Source organism: Astatotilapia calliptera, chromosome 17 (genome assembly GCF_900246225.1).
Source record: "Astatotilapia calliptera chromosome 17, fAstCal1.2, whole genome shotgun sequence".
NCBI lineage: Eukaryota > Metazoa > Chordata > Actinopteri > Cichliformes > Cichlidae > Astatotilapia > Astatotilapia calliptera.
Genome location: NC_039318.1, coordinates 30516583 through 30533157, shown reverse-complemented (window position 1 = coordinate 30533157; position 16575 = coordinate 30516583). Strand labels below are relative to the sequence as shown.

General features: G+C 39.1%; 1 protein-coding gene across 4 annotated transcripts in view; it reads left to right on the top strand.

The window, feature by feature from the left end:
- Nucleotides 1-16575, top strand: part of grm8a (glutamate receptor, metabotropic 8a) — a 294600-nt gene that overhangs the window by 251703 nt on the left and 26322 nt on the right. For all 4 annotated transcript variants that reach the window (XM_026146524.1, XM_026146523.1, XM_026146525.1 and 1 more), the window contains exons 8-10: nt 8782-8921; nt 11677-11823; nt 15438-15859. In XM_026146524.1, coding sequence (XP_026002309.1) covers nt 8782-8921; nt 11677-11823; nt 15438-15859 — 709 coding nt within the window. The remainder of the gene's footprint in view (nt 1-8781; nt 8922-11676; nt 11824-15437; nt 15860-16575) is intronic.

Sequence of the window (16575 nt, the reverse complement as noted above, 5' to 3'; positions counted from 1 at the left end):
ACGTCGTAGCGCACTCGGTGCTTGCTTGGAAGTTTAGGGGTTTTTTTTCGCTTTAAAAAGAAGTCTTCTTCCCACGCACAATGGACGCTAATGTTTTTGTCACTTTTTATGGAATCAAACTCAAAGTAAGGTCCGTACTTCCACGCTTTAAACGCTGCACGCTCATACTCTCTCCCGCACTCAATATATGATGCACTGTTGATCTGCACACAGCTGTTGTCACGAACGTCGCACTCGCTTACGTCACTGTCATGAGACATTCTCGCAAAAAAGATCACGGTTTTAGTAACGCAGTAACGCAGCGTTCCTACGGGAAAGTAACGGTAATCTAATTACCGTTTTTGCAATAGTAATCCCTTACTTTACTCGTTACCTGAAAAAAGCAATCAGATTACAGTAACGCGTCTCTGTTCAGCACTCAGGCTCACCCAAGCCCAAACTTCTCGTTGAGAAAGGGGTGTCAATTGCATTTAGGGACCAGTTGATCCAATCCATAATTCCTCTTTTAGGTTTTAGAGAACAGACTGTGAGAGAATGTTCCAGGGAAAAGTAATACAAAAATACAAGACTAGACAAGGACATAAGAGGCTAAGCAGGGAAGCTAAGGGAGAGGAAGAGGAGGAGAGGAGAAAAGTGCGACCGCCTTCGTCAAGAGCAAGAGCAGAAAAAGTTGTTTGTCTCTAAACCTAATTTAGCAAAACTCATGACTCTATGATTCCTGTGCCAGTGTTGAGAGTGGTATGGCCTGTCCTAGCCTCCATATATAAATTTCTTATATTTATACCTTGGTTGGGCATGGCCAAAAAACTGTCCTTAAATATTATGATAAAAACCTCTTAGCTGGCAGAGGAGCCCAGGTATTGGTGAACTTTGCTGTAATCGTCTGAACACTTTTAGGCAACTTTTCTAGTCTTTGGGAGCTCTCTAGGCTTCTTCAGACATTTTGACTGATCCCCAACACCACTGGCTGAAGCCAAGACGTGAACCATAACGTTTCTGAAGAATATAACTTTATGGACCATGGTGAGATATGGTTGGGTTTTGGCTAATAGCTGGTTGGAGAGCAACTTGTTGGTAGAAAAACGCTGTTCTATGCTTATAAACTGTGTTACCATTGATATATTTCATAGTTACAAGAAAAGAAATGGGAACAGTTTTTTCAACAGGCTATTAGCAACAAAATGCCTAAAGATACAATGTAAAATGTGTTATTTTCTAGGTTGCCTGTTATGTGTAGACAAAATAAAGGTTCATCCCATTAAGTTAGATGTCTTTTTATATTTGGACAGTGCATGGGGCAATGCTAAGTGACTTTTGCAATGCTATACGTGTGTATGTTTGTGAGATTTTTGCCTTTTGAAATGCAAGTTAGTGTACAGGGTTAAACTGAAAAAAAGGTTTTATATATTATAAAATTGTTTGACTGTAAAAAAGTCAAGCAGAGAGTTGAAACTGTAAGCAGTGTAGCTATAAGTAACACTTGAGCTCTCTTCTTGACTGTTTTCCTCTTTCTTCTGCCAAGTTTGTTAATGTAACTCCTTGTTTCTTGTTTTGTTTATTTCTCCTCTCTCCCGCTTTTATTCCCTGCAAATTGCATTTCTATCCCCGGCTCAGGCTGTTTTGTCTCTTTTGATCAGCTTAATATGGCCGGCTCCCACGGTTTTTATCGCTTTTCTTACTCTTCTCTCTTCCATTTTCTCAAAGGCTGCAGTGAATGCAGATGATGACACAAATATTGGCTCAGTAAATTAGTTTTTTGTAATTACGGGAGACTGCCGTACAAAAATATATGTATATATTTTCTTGTGCCCTGCATGTGTGCATCATTCGACATAAGTCATGAAAAACATGTCATTTCAGTAGAAAAGATTCTTACTGTATTTTATTTTAGCCAAAGTGTTTCATTGTTATTCACACGGAGAATCGTTTAGATCTGGATCCTCTTCAAACATGTTCCATTATCAGCTCTGTTTCCCTCAGACAAACTATTTCATGGTTGTTTTGCTTTTGCACAGACAAGGCGAGGTGATAACAGAGATGCTGAGAGGAGAGATGACTCCACGGGAAGGGATGGGTATAGCGTGCTTTGGAAATGCACAGAGGAAGGGGGAGGGGAGATAGTTGCTGTTGGATCAAACAGATTTAGAGGTAAAGAGTGACCAGATGGGATGAAATGATTGGCCACGAGGAAAGTTGTACAGCAAGTGGCTGCAAAAATGTCCGATTATGTGACAGAAAATTGGGAAAGGACAGAAAAAGACTAGAAAAAAGCCATGAGAACTACTGTTTAACCAGCTGCTCTTTTACAGTCGCCTTCCCTGCGAAAATGTGAAAATGACAGTTTTTTTCTTCCATAACTTCAGGTTTCATCATTATTTTTCTTCTGTCATTTCTTATTCTCTTTTTGTGTTTCTTTCCCTGTCTGTCTGTGTCGTTTTCCCCTATTAGTGCTATCGATGCATAGCACACAGATGGTAGCCTGTTGGCAAAGAACACACACACAGACCTATGTTTTATTAATGCATGCTGCAGTGTAGCTTTTGCATCTTCCCTTCATATAAATTTAGTCTCTGGTATGAAGACTTGCTATTCTTCCTTGGTTCTTATTAAGTGTACCAGGCAAGACTTGAGGCTTTTTTACCAGCTCTTCTATTCTTTAATTTTTCTGCCATCTTTGCATCTATCTTAAGTTTAAGTAAAAAACATTTTGTATACTTTCTGTGTCCTTTTGCTGCACCACTTCCATCTGCCTCACCTACCGTTCTTTGCTCTTAAGTGGACTGATATCTCTCTGCAGCTGACTGTGAAGTAGACAGTATCGAGTACTTGTCAGCATGCCGGATCCCTCATGTTTTACCTTGTTCTTCCTCTATCATTAATTTTACTCTATCGTTTCTCCTTTGTATCTTTTTCTGTTTTTCTCTGACTGTTAACCCTTTAAGACCTACCATAGAACCAAGTCCGCCAGAGCTTACTTTATATTTTTACATGCTGTAGAGCCATTTTTGGGAGCATTTCAAGTTGCTATACATCAATACAACTGTTATAGCCCATATTTTAATAATATGTATACATTAAGTCCATAGTAACTACATTAATTGCAAAAAAGTGCAATAAACTACAAAAAAATTGAAAATCGTTTTTGTTTTTTTTATATATATTTCTACTTGGAGAAATTTAAGAGGCTTATCCCTCAAAACTTTAAATACAGAAAAGTTGCAAAAAATAGTTCACAACAACAGTAAATTTATTTTGAGTGTCTTCATAGTTTTATTTTTGAGATACAGCAATTTTTATATACTGCAGGAAAAATGAAAAACAATCCTATGATGCAAATTTGCAAAGAAAATAGCATGTGCATCAAAATAAACTATTTCCAGCAGTGCAATTCGAGTTCTAAGCATCCCAGAAACTATTCAGAAAAGCATAAAGTCAAACATGATTTATAAAAACACCAGTATAGGCTTTTAAGGCCTACAAGTAAAAAACTACATTTTACGCAAAATGACGTCACTTCCGGTTTCGGGCAGGAAATGGCGGACATGCGATCGTTCGTGCTGACGTCTGTTTCAATGTGGGAAGTGTTATGAACAGCTGATGGGATCGGCAAAGCGTGTTTCTGGCATATTATATTTTTGTTCCTGCAAGCGCTTTTTATGCAATTTTTCCAAAGCTATATGTGGAAGGAAACCGTGACCTAGGACACGCTGATGGTATAAGATGTAAGTACAACTCCTCCGGTTTCATATGCAAAAAAAATTATTGTGCTCAGGTTCTAATAATTACACAAAACGGAGCGTGCCCGCTCCTACCGGCTTTAAAGGGTTAAGCTAGCCAAGGTTTCTTACTTTCACTCCTGTATTCCTTACCTTCATTTTTTGTCTTCTTTTCAGCTCTCTCAGATTTGTATGACTGACATTGAATATATTTGAATCTAGTGGAAACCAAATCATTTCTCCGTCTTCTTTCCTGTGCCAGTATTACTGATTCCCTCTTATTTCATCCCTTTCCCACCTCTGTTAGTGTATCTCTGTCTGCAAGCTCATTTCAGCCAAATTGAAATTCACATTGGCTTCTTTGAGTTCTTGGTTATTAGATATTTTATTAGATTACTGAAGTAAAAGGTCATGACCCATGATCTTCTTTTTAGCAAATCTAGAGGGAAGTTGTAGTGTGTTGTTGATACCCAGAGGGATAGCCTCCGACTCTGTGGGGAAGCTACAGAGCGCTGTTGCTGGCAGGCCTGGAAACAGTATTTTGCCATAGGACACTTTAGTTGGGCCTTTGTCATTTTAGATGTCTATCTGGTGCTGCGAGGCGACCTGCAGAGTTAAAATAAGCCCTGAAAAAATGTTTTCTTGCACATACGCACTCTTTCCTGCCTTCAAGTAGAATTTTTACCTGTTCTCACTGTGCTCAAGCAGCACAATCGCAGCACCCAAATCCTCCTCCAAAAATGAAAGACTCAGACTTCAGAATTCAGTATTTTTCTCAATCACAGTAAGTGAAACAATGCATTATGTTACCTACATCTTCCCCCTGGCCTTTTTTTCAAGCACTTTGTGTCAATTAGCATAACCCAAAGCATGCCAGCTTTGGGTTATGCAGAATAAATCCATCATAGGCAAATAATTCACATGCTAAACAGGAGAGGTGACAAACTGTGATCCCAAATAACAAATGGTTTACAAGATATACAAAAATATTTGTGGCATATGGATGTTTAAGGAGAAAAACGTGTCTTCGGGACAAATGCAGCACTTACTCGCACATTATGACAAATATGTTCTGCAGTGCAGCATCTTGCTTTGAAAAGCAGCTCATAATGGGTGTCACTATGGATGAGGTGGAGGTGTGTTGCTAGGGCAACAGGTGATATTTCGTGTTTTTGTTTTTTTTTTTCCCCTTCCAAGGTCAAAGCAACTAAAGCGAGAAGTATTGAAAGTGTAAAAGCTGATTTATCACTGCCCCTTACTGTACGTTGATGACAGAATACATCAACACGGCAGCAAAAGAGACTAAAAAATGTGATTAAGTATCCTTAAAGGTTAAAAATGGTGTGAAATTTTTATATCGGTTTGTAAGCAACATGCACTGGATTCGTCACGCAAGCTTCTGTTGTGCCTGTTTTGTGTTTCTTGTGTCTTTATCCACCTTATCCAGAAACTTCCAACAAAAGGTGCAAACTCTATGTGACTGAATAATCAAGGTAACTGCCTTTTTCATGACAAACAGCCTGCCTTACCTCCGTCTTCACTCCAGGCAACAACTTTAACTGCTGAATTTTGCAAAGCAGCCCTAAAGAGGCATGATTGGTGTGATCGAATATTACAGAGCAAAGCCAACCAATACAGCAGGGAGGAAAAATGACATGCTTATCGTCGGGTGGGATGCACTTTTTTTTTTTTTTAAATCATGCATGAACATATTAGATGCATGCAGACCAATGCAGTTGTAAATCTGTCAACCCATTCATTATTGTAGGCTCTGTTTTTTTTTTTTTTCTTCATCAGTGTTGCTCGTTGGTATATGGCCTCTCATTGTGAAGCCTTGAGCTTACACTTCCACTAAGAATGGCAATGGCTGTTGCTATGCTGGCTTTCTAAAGCCAGAGAAAGTGGAGGATCTGACCCAAGGATACTACATGCAACTTGCATCTTGTCAGTGGAAAGTTTGTTGAAAGCTCTACTGGTAACGCTTAAAACAACTATCAAAATGACACATTATTAAGCATTACTAAAGGAGTAGTAATTAATTCATCATTTATAAAGCATTATTCCATAGTGTGTATTATTAAACCTGTATAAGGCAAAAGTAGTTCTCATTGTAGATGTCACACAAACGTGTAACTGCCTGAATTAAGCATCAAAGTATACTATTAAATTAGTATTTATGAAACCTCTGTTAAAACACAAACAAACAACGAGCTCATATCTTAATCATTATAAACAGAAATGCGCATCTAAACAGCCGAATCACTTACTTAGACTATCTATATGCCATGAACATATTATATATGAGCTTATTATTCAAGAATAAAAAAATATACCTGTTGCATTTACCTGTGTTTATAAATCACATAATATGGAGGAGTAATAAACACTAAAACCTTACTAACACTTAATAGTGTGTCATTGTTATAAAGTGTTATCGCTCCATTATATGATCGTCTTTATCGTGTGTCAGACTCCAAATGTGGAAACATTTTATAAGATTAATGCCATTTAGTAGTGAAAGGAGACTTAAACAAGTAGATAAAACCATAAATTAATCAGAGAATTGTTTAGAGTTAATAAATCCTCTGGGAACAAGTGTTGTCGCCTCCTGCCGTCCATTAAAGCATCTCCAGGTTTAAGTAAAATCGCCGGCCTTGTCTGTTGTTTGTAGTAAAGACAGTGATGCCTGTTTTCATTCTTTGAATATCAAATCCTGCCATTCTGTCAAAGCTGCCAGGATCTCAAAGATACACGCAAGGTGTCCTTTGGCATTAGTGCTGGGGTGTTGTAGTCTTGACATGGGTATCACTCTCAATTTGTCAGATATGAAGGATTTTCAAGGCCCCCTTGTCACTTTTAAAAGCAGCAGGAAACAGTGAGTGTTCTTTTTCATTGTGCAGGGCTAATGGGTATACTTCTCACATGCAGACATGACCTTATAATAATTATGACATCAATGACAACTTGTATCTATTGTCTCAATCCTTTTCCATTCATTTTCCTCAGAGTCTCTCAGTAAGATTCCTACTTATTACGACGTTCTCTCTCTTTCTTTTACCCATTATGTGCATATCTCTCATTGTTCTGCTCACAGTGGGCCACTTCTACTTCTTTGTCTTTGAGTTTGTCTCTTCTGTCCTTCATCTTCTCTTCTCTCTGTCATCGTGATTGGTTTTCTTTCTGTCATATCGTAAAGTCATTTCTCTACCCACGCTACTCTTTTATCACACTTGATCTCCTTCTTGCGTCTCTCTGTTCAGCTTGGTTTCTTTTTTGTCACAAGAACTTTTCCTTTTTTTTTAAAATATATTTGTTGATATTTTCTGTTTCTGTGTTTTCTTTTTTCTCTGACATGCTTTTCTCCGCTTACTCAGTTTCCAGGCGTACGCTGTTTACCTTTTCTTGCTTTAAATGCATAACTTTTTCTGTCTTTCTTATCTTTCCTCCATCAGCATTAATGAGTTATTTTACCTGGGGTGCAATTTCCATAATGTAGTGCTTTTTCCACATATAGATTATAATTGGATTTCCTTTATGCTGTGCTAGTTTCAGTAATTTGATTTGATTGCATTGCTACATAAACAAGATAGCAAGTAAGACAGAGAGCGAAAGAGGAAAAAAAAGTTTGTGTTAAACCTCAAAGGTGGTGGAGAACTAACTGGTGGAGGATGTTGCCTTGCTACAACACCCCTCTACTGAGTCTCCTGGTTTGCCTGACACTTTCTTTGTGGGGTTTGCTTGTTGTCTCTGGATTTGCTCTGAGGATTCTAATATTAAGAGAGATGCTCTGTGAAAATCATCCCTTACTTTTCCTCTGATTGGTTAGTATCCATATCGTAGTCCTGGTTAGAGTTAGACTGAAATATAAGGCTCACAGAAGTAGGCAATGAGAAAATTTATGAAATACAGGTGAAAAAACAAAATGTGTGTAAAATGCTGGCACAGAGAGAAGCTGTGTGTATATATAGCTGATTTACTGATAACTTATTCTGGTGCTGTAAAATAGTAAGAATGCAATAATGGTAGCACAGTCTTCAAGAAAGACTTTATTTCCGTATATTGTGATAGGAAAATGGAAATGGGTGCAACGATTTATTGTAATGTGCAAACATAGATGGAAATGCATATTTGCAGTTTGAACAAGCTTGAAAATTGATATTTATTCTTCACCTCAGCCTCTTAAGCAAGCTTACTTGTCATTTTTTTGAAGTAAATTTCATGAATGGTTCTCATTCAAAGCTCTTCTTTTGAGGTTTGCGCGTTTTTATTCTCTATAAGATTTGACAAGATCCTCCCTTGCTGAGGTGCAGCCCAAACTATGACAGAACCTCCACCTTGTTTTGACAGATGGTTGTAGACACGGTCGTACACACTGCACACCATGCTGATATGCCATGATGTCTACTAGTAGCTCTTTGTGAATCACATTGCTGGGTTAAAAATACCTTTTTGTGTCCGTCAAACTGTGTTGTCTTTGACATTTTTCTGCAAATGCCGGTACACCTCTTGTGTTAGGTCTTGCAAAGGTCAGTGTGTAATGGCTTAATAAAACAACAACAACAACAACAAAAAAAAAACATTCCGGTGAAAATGTTTAGGTGTAAGCACTGGTAATGAAGGGGGGAAAATGAGTGAAAAAGCAGCCAATGTCTAAAGGAAAACTGGCTCAAAACCACTTTAAAAACATTATAGGAAAGTCTGGCTCTTTGAAACCAAACACAAAAAAAAGATGAGTGGCTCAAGATTTTTGCACAGTACTACAAATTCTGTAAAATTTCATCCATAGTACATCAAACTGTCATTATACTCCTTTCTTTAAAATTGCGCACACAGCATTGTAATACCGCCACTAAGTAGAATCTCTAAAATACACATTAAAATAAGAAGAAATGATGACTTTCCGAACTTTTAATGTCTTTAGTGAAGCTAGAAAATAGAACTTTTCACATTTCATTCCATTGAACCTTTATGCCTTTCAGGAGTAGTCGCCTGATCAAGAAAAGTGAAAGAGCATCACAAGAAATTACTAAATTGACGCCGTCTTCAAAACCTGTTTCTGTTTTAGGAAGTGCTGGTACACCAGTGGTTTTCAATGAGAATGGAGATGCTCCAGGGAGATACGACATATTCCAGTACCAGATCACCAACAGATCGACTACTGAGTACAGAGTCATCGGCTCCTGGACCAATAAATTACACCTCAAGGTGAGATTTTTACACACGTATACCAGTGTACCTAATTGGTTTTTACAGTTTATAAGCTGACAAAACTGCTCATATTTTTCACACATATAAATTGAATGAAGTCAATGGAAAAAAATTAGGAAAAGTGAGGCAAAAACTTGGAAAATCAACTTAAAAGTGAAGCTCGAGTGAAAAATACTAGTTTATTATGAAATATGTTTTCAATGATTAACATTTTATGGTCTAAAAAGTTGTTCAGTACAGAACATACTGTATGCCATTTACCATAGTATATATTTCAGATGTGTTTCCAGCTTGTCATATGTTGAACTATCTCATTATTAGTATTTTAGCATGACACGTCTGTGTCCTAATGAAAAATGTCATATATTTTGATTTGAGTGCCTCATTGAAGCTTCTGAGGCATTATAGATCAGACACCTTGGAAGAATGAAAATTCAACATGACTATGAGCAGCTGCCATGATTTCAAAATCCCTTGTTACCGGGCTGGATTCGTTTGAGTTATTGCTCTTATTCAGGTGCAAAAGTTAGTTTTTTCAAGCAAGTGTAGATCTTTGCTTCTATTCAGAATACTAATCTTTGTGAAGGAGAGAGACTTGCAAACATTCGCAACTGTGAAAGGTCACACACCTACAGAATACACATAATAACCAATGCTACAGAACCTGGAGAATATACAGTGCCTACTTAGATCCACAGAAAAACAGATAATTGAATGCATTAGCAAACTGAATTCCCATTGTCCCACTCGCTCTCTCTGTCTCACTGTCACATGCACAAAAAAATCTTTGAGCACGCAGCAGTGCTAGGTGTTATAAATCCACCAAGGACTTCATTAGAAAGGCCAGATGACAGATGAGAAAACTAATAGACACAAAACGCTTTCTGGCTGATGGACGGTGTGTTTGTGTGTGTCAGTGTGTGTGTTTGTACAGCAGTACAGAAGTATAAAACACAGAAACTGAAGTCACACATGATTTGGCACTTTAACAATTTCTAAATAGACAGACATATTTAATTAGGTAAAATCCTGAAAGTATGCAGGGTAGCAGGGGGTAGTTTTTATTAAGAACAAAAAAGTTTGAATGTTCATCATTATAAATACAAGACAGCACTGTGGAACATAAGAATGTACAGCATGTGAGTCTCAAGAATTCACACATTCAAACCCTGTGCAAACTGAGTATTGGCTACCTTGAGTGCACTGTCGTGCTATGCAACACTGAGTTGAATCAGCGTTGGGAGATCAGAGGAGATCAGGAGAGATAGCTGTAGACGACAGACTGTTCATCTGCTGTCTACAGCTATCTGTAAAACATGCTGCAGCCACTGTCTTGTTTTGGCATTTTAGCCAGTGATGTTGGGGATCTTGTCAAAACTGATGGAGTTATGAACACAGGAAAGGTTTCATTTTTCAGTATGATCCCAAAAACACTGCAAATAAAATTAAAGTATATCCATGGGAAAAAATGCACAATGGAACACCATCAGTCATGGATTGACCTCGCCAAAGCCTAGGCCTCATCATTACTGGAGTAGTGTGAGATCATCTTGACCAAAAATGCAACAAAAGGCAGACAACGTCCAAAGAAGAGCTTTGAATGTTCTTCGAGAAGTCTGGAGAACTATTCCTGAAGACTACTTAAAGAAATGACAAGAAAGCTGCCTAAGAGAGTTCAGGCTGTGTTGAAGAATAAAGGTGGCCATGCCAAAAATTGACTTTCAAAATCTTTGAAATTATACAAACCCTGTTTCTTTGCCTTATATTTCCCTGTATGCTTTCATATGTTTCAATAAATCACTGCACCAATTTCCTATTTTCCTGGCAAAATAAAATGAAGGCTGACACTGCACTGTAATAAAATATGGGTCTGTGTTGTTTAATTTATGCCTTTTGATAGAAAATAAGGTGATAGTATACAGATATTAAATGGGGGATATGAATAAGTAATGAGCAAAATTTCTCCGTAAACAAAGTTTCTCCTTAGTGATATATGTACAACACTGTGGGCAGCAACTATCCCATTCTTGCATATTAAACTCCATGAGAACTTGTTTCTGTTTGTGTGTCAGTAATTAACTCAAATCCACCCTCTCTAAGTCTAATGAATTTTCCCTTCTAACTAGTTGTTTTAGGACTGGTACTTTTTGTGTTTAAAAAAGTAATATTAAATTTTGTGCAGCACCCTCGGCGATGGTTAAACCTCAGGGAACGCGGTAATGACAAACTTCCTCACAACTGCTCGCGCACACAACTACAAATTAGTACACACACATTCAAACTCACTCGCAGAGGACGTACGGAGAGCTCAGGGATTCACTATAATGCCAGCATGACACAAACACAAATAAACAAAATGCACACATGGTGAAACATATGCGTGTGCACACTCACAAATAAACACACACACAGACACACACAGAAGGAAATGCAGATGGCCTATTTGTGCCAAATCTGATTATGGTCTGATTGCTGGCTTCCAGACTAGCTGGTGTTAGTTTTGTGCCTGGCAGCACTCAGGAAAATGATCAGAGGATCTGCTTGTGCTAATTGCTCTGCGAGATGCCCTGAAGACACACTTTTTTTTGAAGGTAGAGAGAAAGCTGAGTGTTAAAGGACTGTTAACATACAGTTTATGTCAGCTTCTGCAGATGGCTGCCAATCCTTATGCTCCAAGATGTCCTGTGAGAAAATAAGAAGCTTCATTTTGCCGTTTTGACACACAAATAACAACACACTGCTCTTCTCTCAGGTGGAGGCCATGCGTTGGAGGATGGGTGACCCAACTTTCCCTGCCTCCGTTTGCAGCCTCCCGTGCCGTACGGGTGAAAGGAAGAAAGTGGTGAAAGGGGTGCCGTGCTGTTGGCACTGTGAGCGCTGTGAAGGATACCACTTTCAGGTAGATTTCTGAAGAAAAATATCAGCTATCCAAAACCGTCAGCGTGATCCAGAAATTAAAATATCACAAACACTGTGACATCACAGGTCACATACAAATCTGGCTAGATCTTGATTTGTGTTTGACAAAAATCATGCATCAACCCTTTATCAATTTAGCAGTTTCTCTGTCAGTCTGATTTCAGCACTGATTATTTGTGTTTTCAAACCTAGAGAGGCTCACAGAACTTCTTAGCCTAACCAATTCATCTGTATGAAATTGACTTGTCAAAAAACGAGGTAAAAATGTGGATTTTAATCAAATGTCTAACATTCCTTATACACCCTCTCCCAACTTTACAAATGAAACCGCATTTGTTGGAACGCTTTAAAAAGAATCAGCTGAAAGACCTATTTGCAATAAAAAACTGTTTGACATTGTAAACGTGTTAGCTTCTGCACACATCGACTTGTTGACAGCTGCTGTCTGCTTACTCCTGCTCTTTTTTTAGGCAATTAAAAAAGTGAGGCACTTAGATTGTCCATTTTGAATTTCTATATAGAGAAAGTATCTAATTTGAGGAGAGGGAAATGCCCTGATCACACATTTTGAAGCTGCATTAATGATAAAAAAGAAAGCACAGCCTCTTTCAGTTGTAACGCTTTACATATCAGGACATAATAAAATGATCTGGTCCTTATCAGGTCTTCAAATTAGGTAGATAAATATCAGCAGGTAAAATATTACACTGTGTCATCATTTATTTTAGAAATACTGAGCTAAAATGCAGAATCAATGTATGAAAAAACTAGTTTTGCCTAAATATAGCCATCCTTTTTCTATAGGAATAAAGAGAGTCAGGGATGTCTAGGTGCTGCTAATCAAAAGCATTTGATTAACTGATCAGCAGCAGCACTTCTATAAAAGCAAAGGTTTTGTCACTTTGCTGGTCTAAAGCATTCAGGTATGTGTTAACACGAGGCCAAGGAGTGATTAGCAGTGATCTCTGAGGAAGAATTGTTATTGGTTATCAGTCTGGGAAGGGTTATAAGGCCATTTCCAAAAAAAAGTCCATTCAAAGATTATTCACAAGTGAAAAACATTCATGAAAGTAGAATAAGAAAAAATCTGAAACTGAAGTTTGCCTGGAAATGCTGCCACTTCTTCTCTTTCTTGAAAAAAAAAAAAGAACATGGCAGCACAGCTTCAGTTTGCAAAGTTGCATTCAAACAAACCACAAGACACAATGTCCTTGAGATAGCAGACAGGAAAATGGAAATGCTTGGCCATAATGCACAACACCATGTTTGCTGAAAAACTCAAGCATATCAGAACAAACACCTCACACCAACTGTCAAGCACAGTGATGGAGGGGTGATGATTTGAGCTCGTTTTTCAGTCAAAGGGCCTGGACACACTGAGTCGACCATAAACAATGTATACTCAATCAATCAATCAATCAATCAAAGCTTTATTCGCCACGTGCAGGTTGCCCTGCAGTGAAATAGAACCCCCCCCCCCGACCTTACACACACAACACAGACATCACATGGGGATACAGGTCGGAGATCGGTAGCGTTACAGAAAAAAAACACTGAAATATACACTACAATGGGAAAGTACAAGAGGAAAAAAAGTGACCTCTACTCATGCTGGGCTCCTGGGAGGACAGCATGAGAACAGGAAACAAAAAGAACTCCTCTGCACAAAAAAGCACATAAATGTCCACAGCACAACATTATGAAACACGTGACAAGCCACAGGGTCGGGTGGGGGGTGAGGAGTAATCCGAAGCAAACACAGCAGCCATCCTGCCCAGCGCTACCATTCCAGCGCGGGCTCAGACCCGCCGTGTTCCCAGGAGGGAACAAGCATCGAAGGCGTTTGGAAAGGAAAAAACATGAGACTAGACAAGGACATAAGAGGCTAAGCAGGGAAGCTAAGGGAGAGGAGGAGAGGAGAAAAGTGCGACCGTCTTCGTCAAGAGCAAGAGCAGAAAAAAGTATATTATAGTCAAATATGAGAATATGCAGCAGCTAAAGCATGGCTGAAATTGGGCCATGCAAGTGAACAATGATCTTCAGTACACCATGGAAAATTAGATGTACTTGAGCCATAACCATATATCCATATATGTGAAAATTAAATTATCATTGGGGACCATTTCAAAGTCTATCAGGCTTCCTGTTTAGTTGGAAAAATACTTGAACACGCACGTATATGTCAAAAAATGTGCTTAGCAAAGAAAATAGAAAATATCAGTTACAGTGGGGCAAAAAAGTATGTAGTCAGCCACCGATTGTGCAAGTTCCCCCACTTAAAATGATGACAGAGGTCAGTAATTTGCACCAGAGGTACACTTCAACTGTGAGAGACAGAATGTGAAAAAAAAAATCCATGAATTCACATGGTAGGATTTGTAAAGGATTTATTCCTAAATTAGGGTGGAAAATAAGTATTTGGTCACCTCAAACATGGAAAATCTCTGCCTCTCACAGACCTGTAACGTCTTCTGTAAGACGCTTTTCTGTCCCCCACTCGTTACCGTAATAAGCATTTGAAAGTCCTGGAGTGGCCTAGCCAGTCTCCAGACCTCAACCCCATAGAAAATCTGTGGCGGGAGTTGAAAGTCCGTGTTGCTCGGCGACAGCCCCAAAACATCACTGCTCTCGAGAAGATCTGCATGGAGGAATGGGCCAAAATACCAGCTACTGTGTGTGCAAACCTGGTAAAGACCTATAGTAAACGTTTGACCTCTGTTATTGCCAACAAAGGTTATGTTACAAAGTATTGAGTTGTATTTTTGTTATTGACCAAATACTTATTTTCCACCCTGATTTACGAATAAATCCTTTACAAATCCTACCATGTGGATTCATGGATTTTTTTTTTCACATTCTGTCTCTCACAGTTGAAGTGTACCTCTGGTGCAAATTACTGACCTCTGTCATCATTTTAGGTGGGGGAACTTGCACAATCGGTGGCTGACTACATACTTTTTTGCCCCACTGTACAACAGCAGCTGCTCATGTTTATGAGGGCGAGCACTCAATAGTTATTTTGCAGAAACAAGCAGTAATTGTGGAGTTGTCAAAAGCATAACTGATAATAAGTCTTTTCCTCGGAATTATATTAGATTGTGTCTTATGGAGATCAGGCACACATATATTTACACAAAAAGAGTTTTTTTTCTACATGTTTTGGCAAAAAAATAAATTGATTAACGAATTAAACCATATAAATGATGTCAATGATGTAATAGTCAGCTCCTGCTCCAATAAGGTCCTCATTCTGTGAACAGACTCCTTCTGATCTATGAGATGGTGACAGTACTCCCTGCTCTGTTCTGCAGCCTCAGTGAGATACAGCACACCACCTTTCCTTCTGCTGTGGGTTCAGATTAGATTGGCCCCGGCAGTCCAATAGATAATAATGCATTGGTCTGACTGCAGGAAGAGAGACACAAGACAACAAAATGAAATCAAGGCACACCACAACAGCCAGATGGCCAGATGGTTTTTCAATCAGCCAATTCATGGTTGAATCGGTGTTTAACAGTCAAATTATCATTAGAAAAATCTGTTTACTTAAGGAAAATGAACTAATGCATGTTCTAAAACCTCTCTCCCCGTTAGGCCTCAGAGTTCACCTGTGAGCTGTGCCCATACGAGAAGCGACCTGATGCCAACCGCACTGGCTGCACTCCCATTCCGATCATCAAACTGGAGTGGCACTCACCCTGGGCCATCGTCCCCGTCTTTATCGCCATGCTGGGTATCATCGCCACCTCTTTCGTCATCGTCACTTTTGTCCGGTACAATGACACGCCCATTGTCCGAGCTTCGGGGCGAGAGATGAGCTACGTGCTGCTTACTGGAATCTTCCTGTGCTATGCCATCACATTCCTGATGATCGCGACGCCGGATGTGGGCGTGTGCTCCCTGAGGAGGATTTTCTTAGGCTTGGGGATGTGTTTTAGCTACGCTGCGCTGCTCACCAAGACCAACAGGATACACCGCATCTTTGAACAAGGGAAAAAGTCTGTAACAGCACCCAGGTAAAAATGCCATTACGTCTGCTCTTGGCCCTTTTGTGCGTACATGTTTGGGCTGTGCAGATTTTGATGGGTTCAGTGGCACTTAATATTGCTATAAGTGTGGCTTTTTTGCACTCAGGTGTGTGACTTTACCTGCACCCTACTTTTTCAGATACTTGCGGTCATTACTCATCATTTATTTTTCATACATTATTTATGAGAGTCATGAACTAACAATTTCCTATTGTACTGCTTGCACTCAGTGTGAGTGACTCTGGGAGAGAGCATCCACTAAGTGGCTAAATTGTTAATGCAGGATTTAATAGTGCTCAGGTTCATGGCCCTGCTATCCAGACAGTTAGATTTTTTCCCTTTTTTTCCTTCCTCTTCTTTTTTTTCCCATCCAGCTACAGACTTTTTACACAAAGTATTTTGAGGCTCTTTTCAGGTTACGGTTGTGACTCTAAGGTAGTCAAGCACTGAGCGTCCTTTGAACTTGAGAGCTTGAAGGAGTGGGTTGTTTCTTTCATTCTGATGCAAGTGGAAATATAGTTTTTGTTTTGGGCCATGATTTGCACCCCGGTTTTGATATCTCTGTCATCCTAGATGATCATCACATTTTCTCTTTTCAGCTCTATGTCTTCTTGCAACTGCTCATCCTTGTTTCTCCCTTTCTTTCTTGCTGCAAAACCCATCATTATATTTTCCCTGATCTCGCTCTAGCTCTCAGCGTGGAT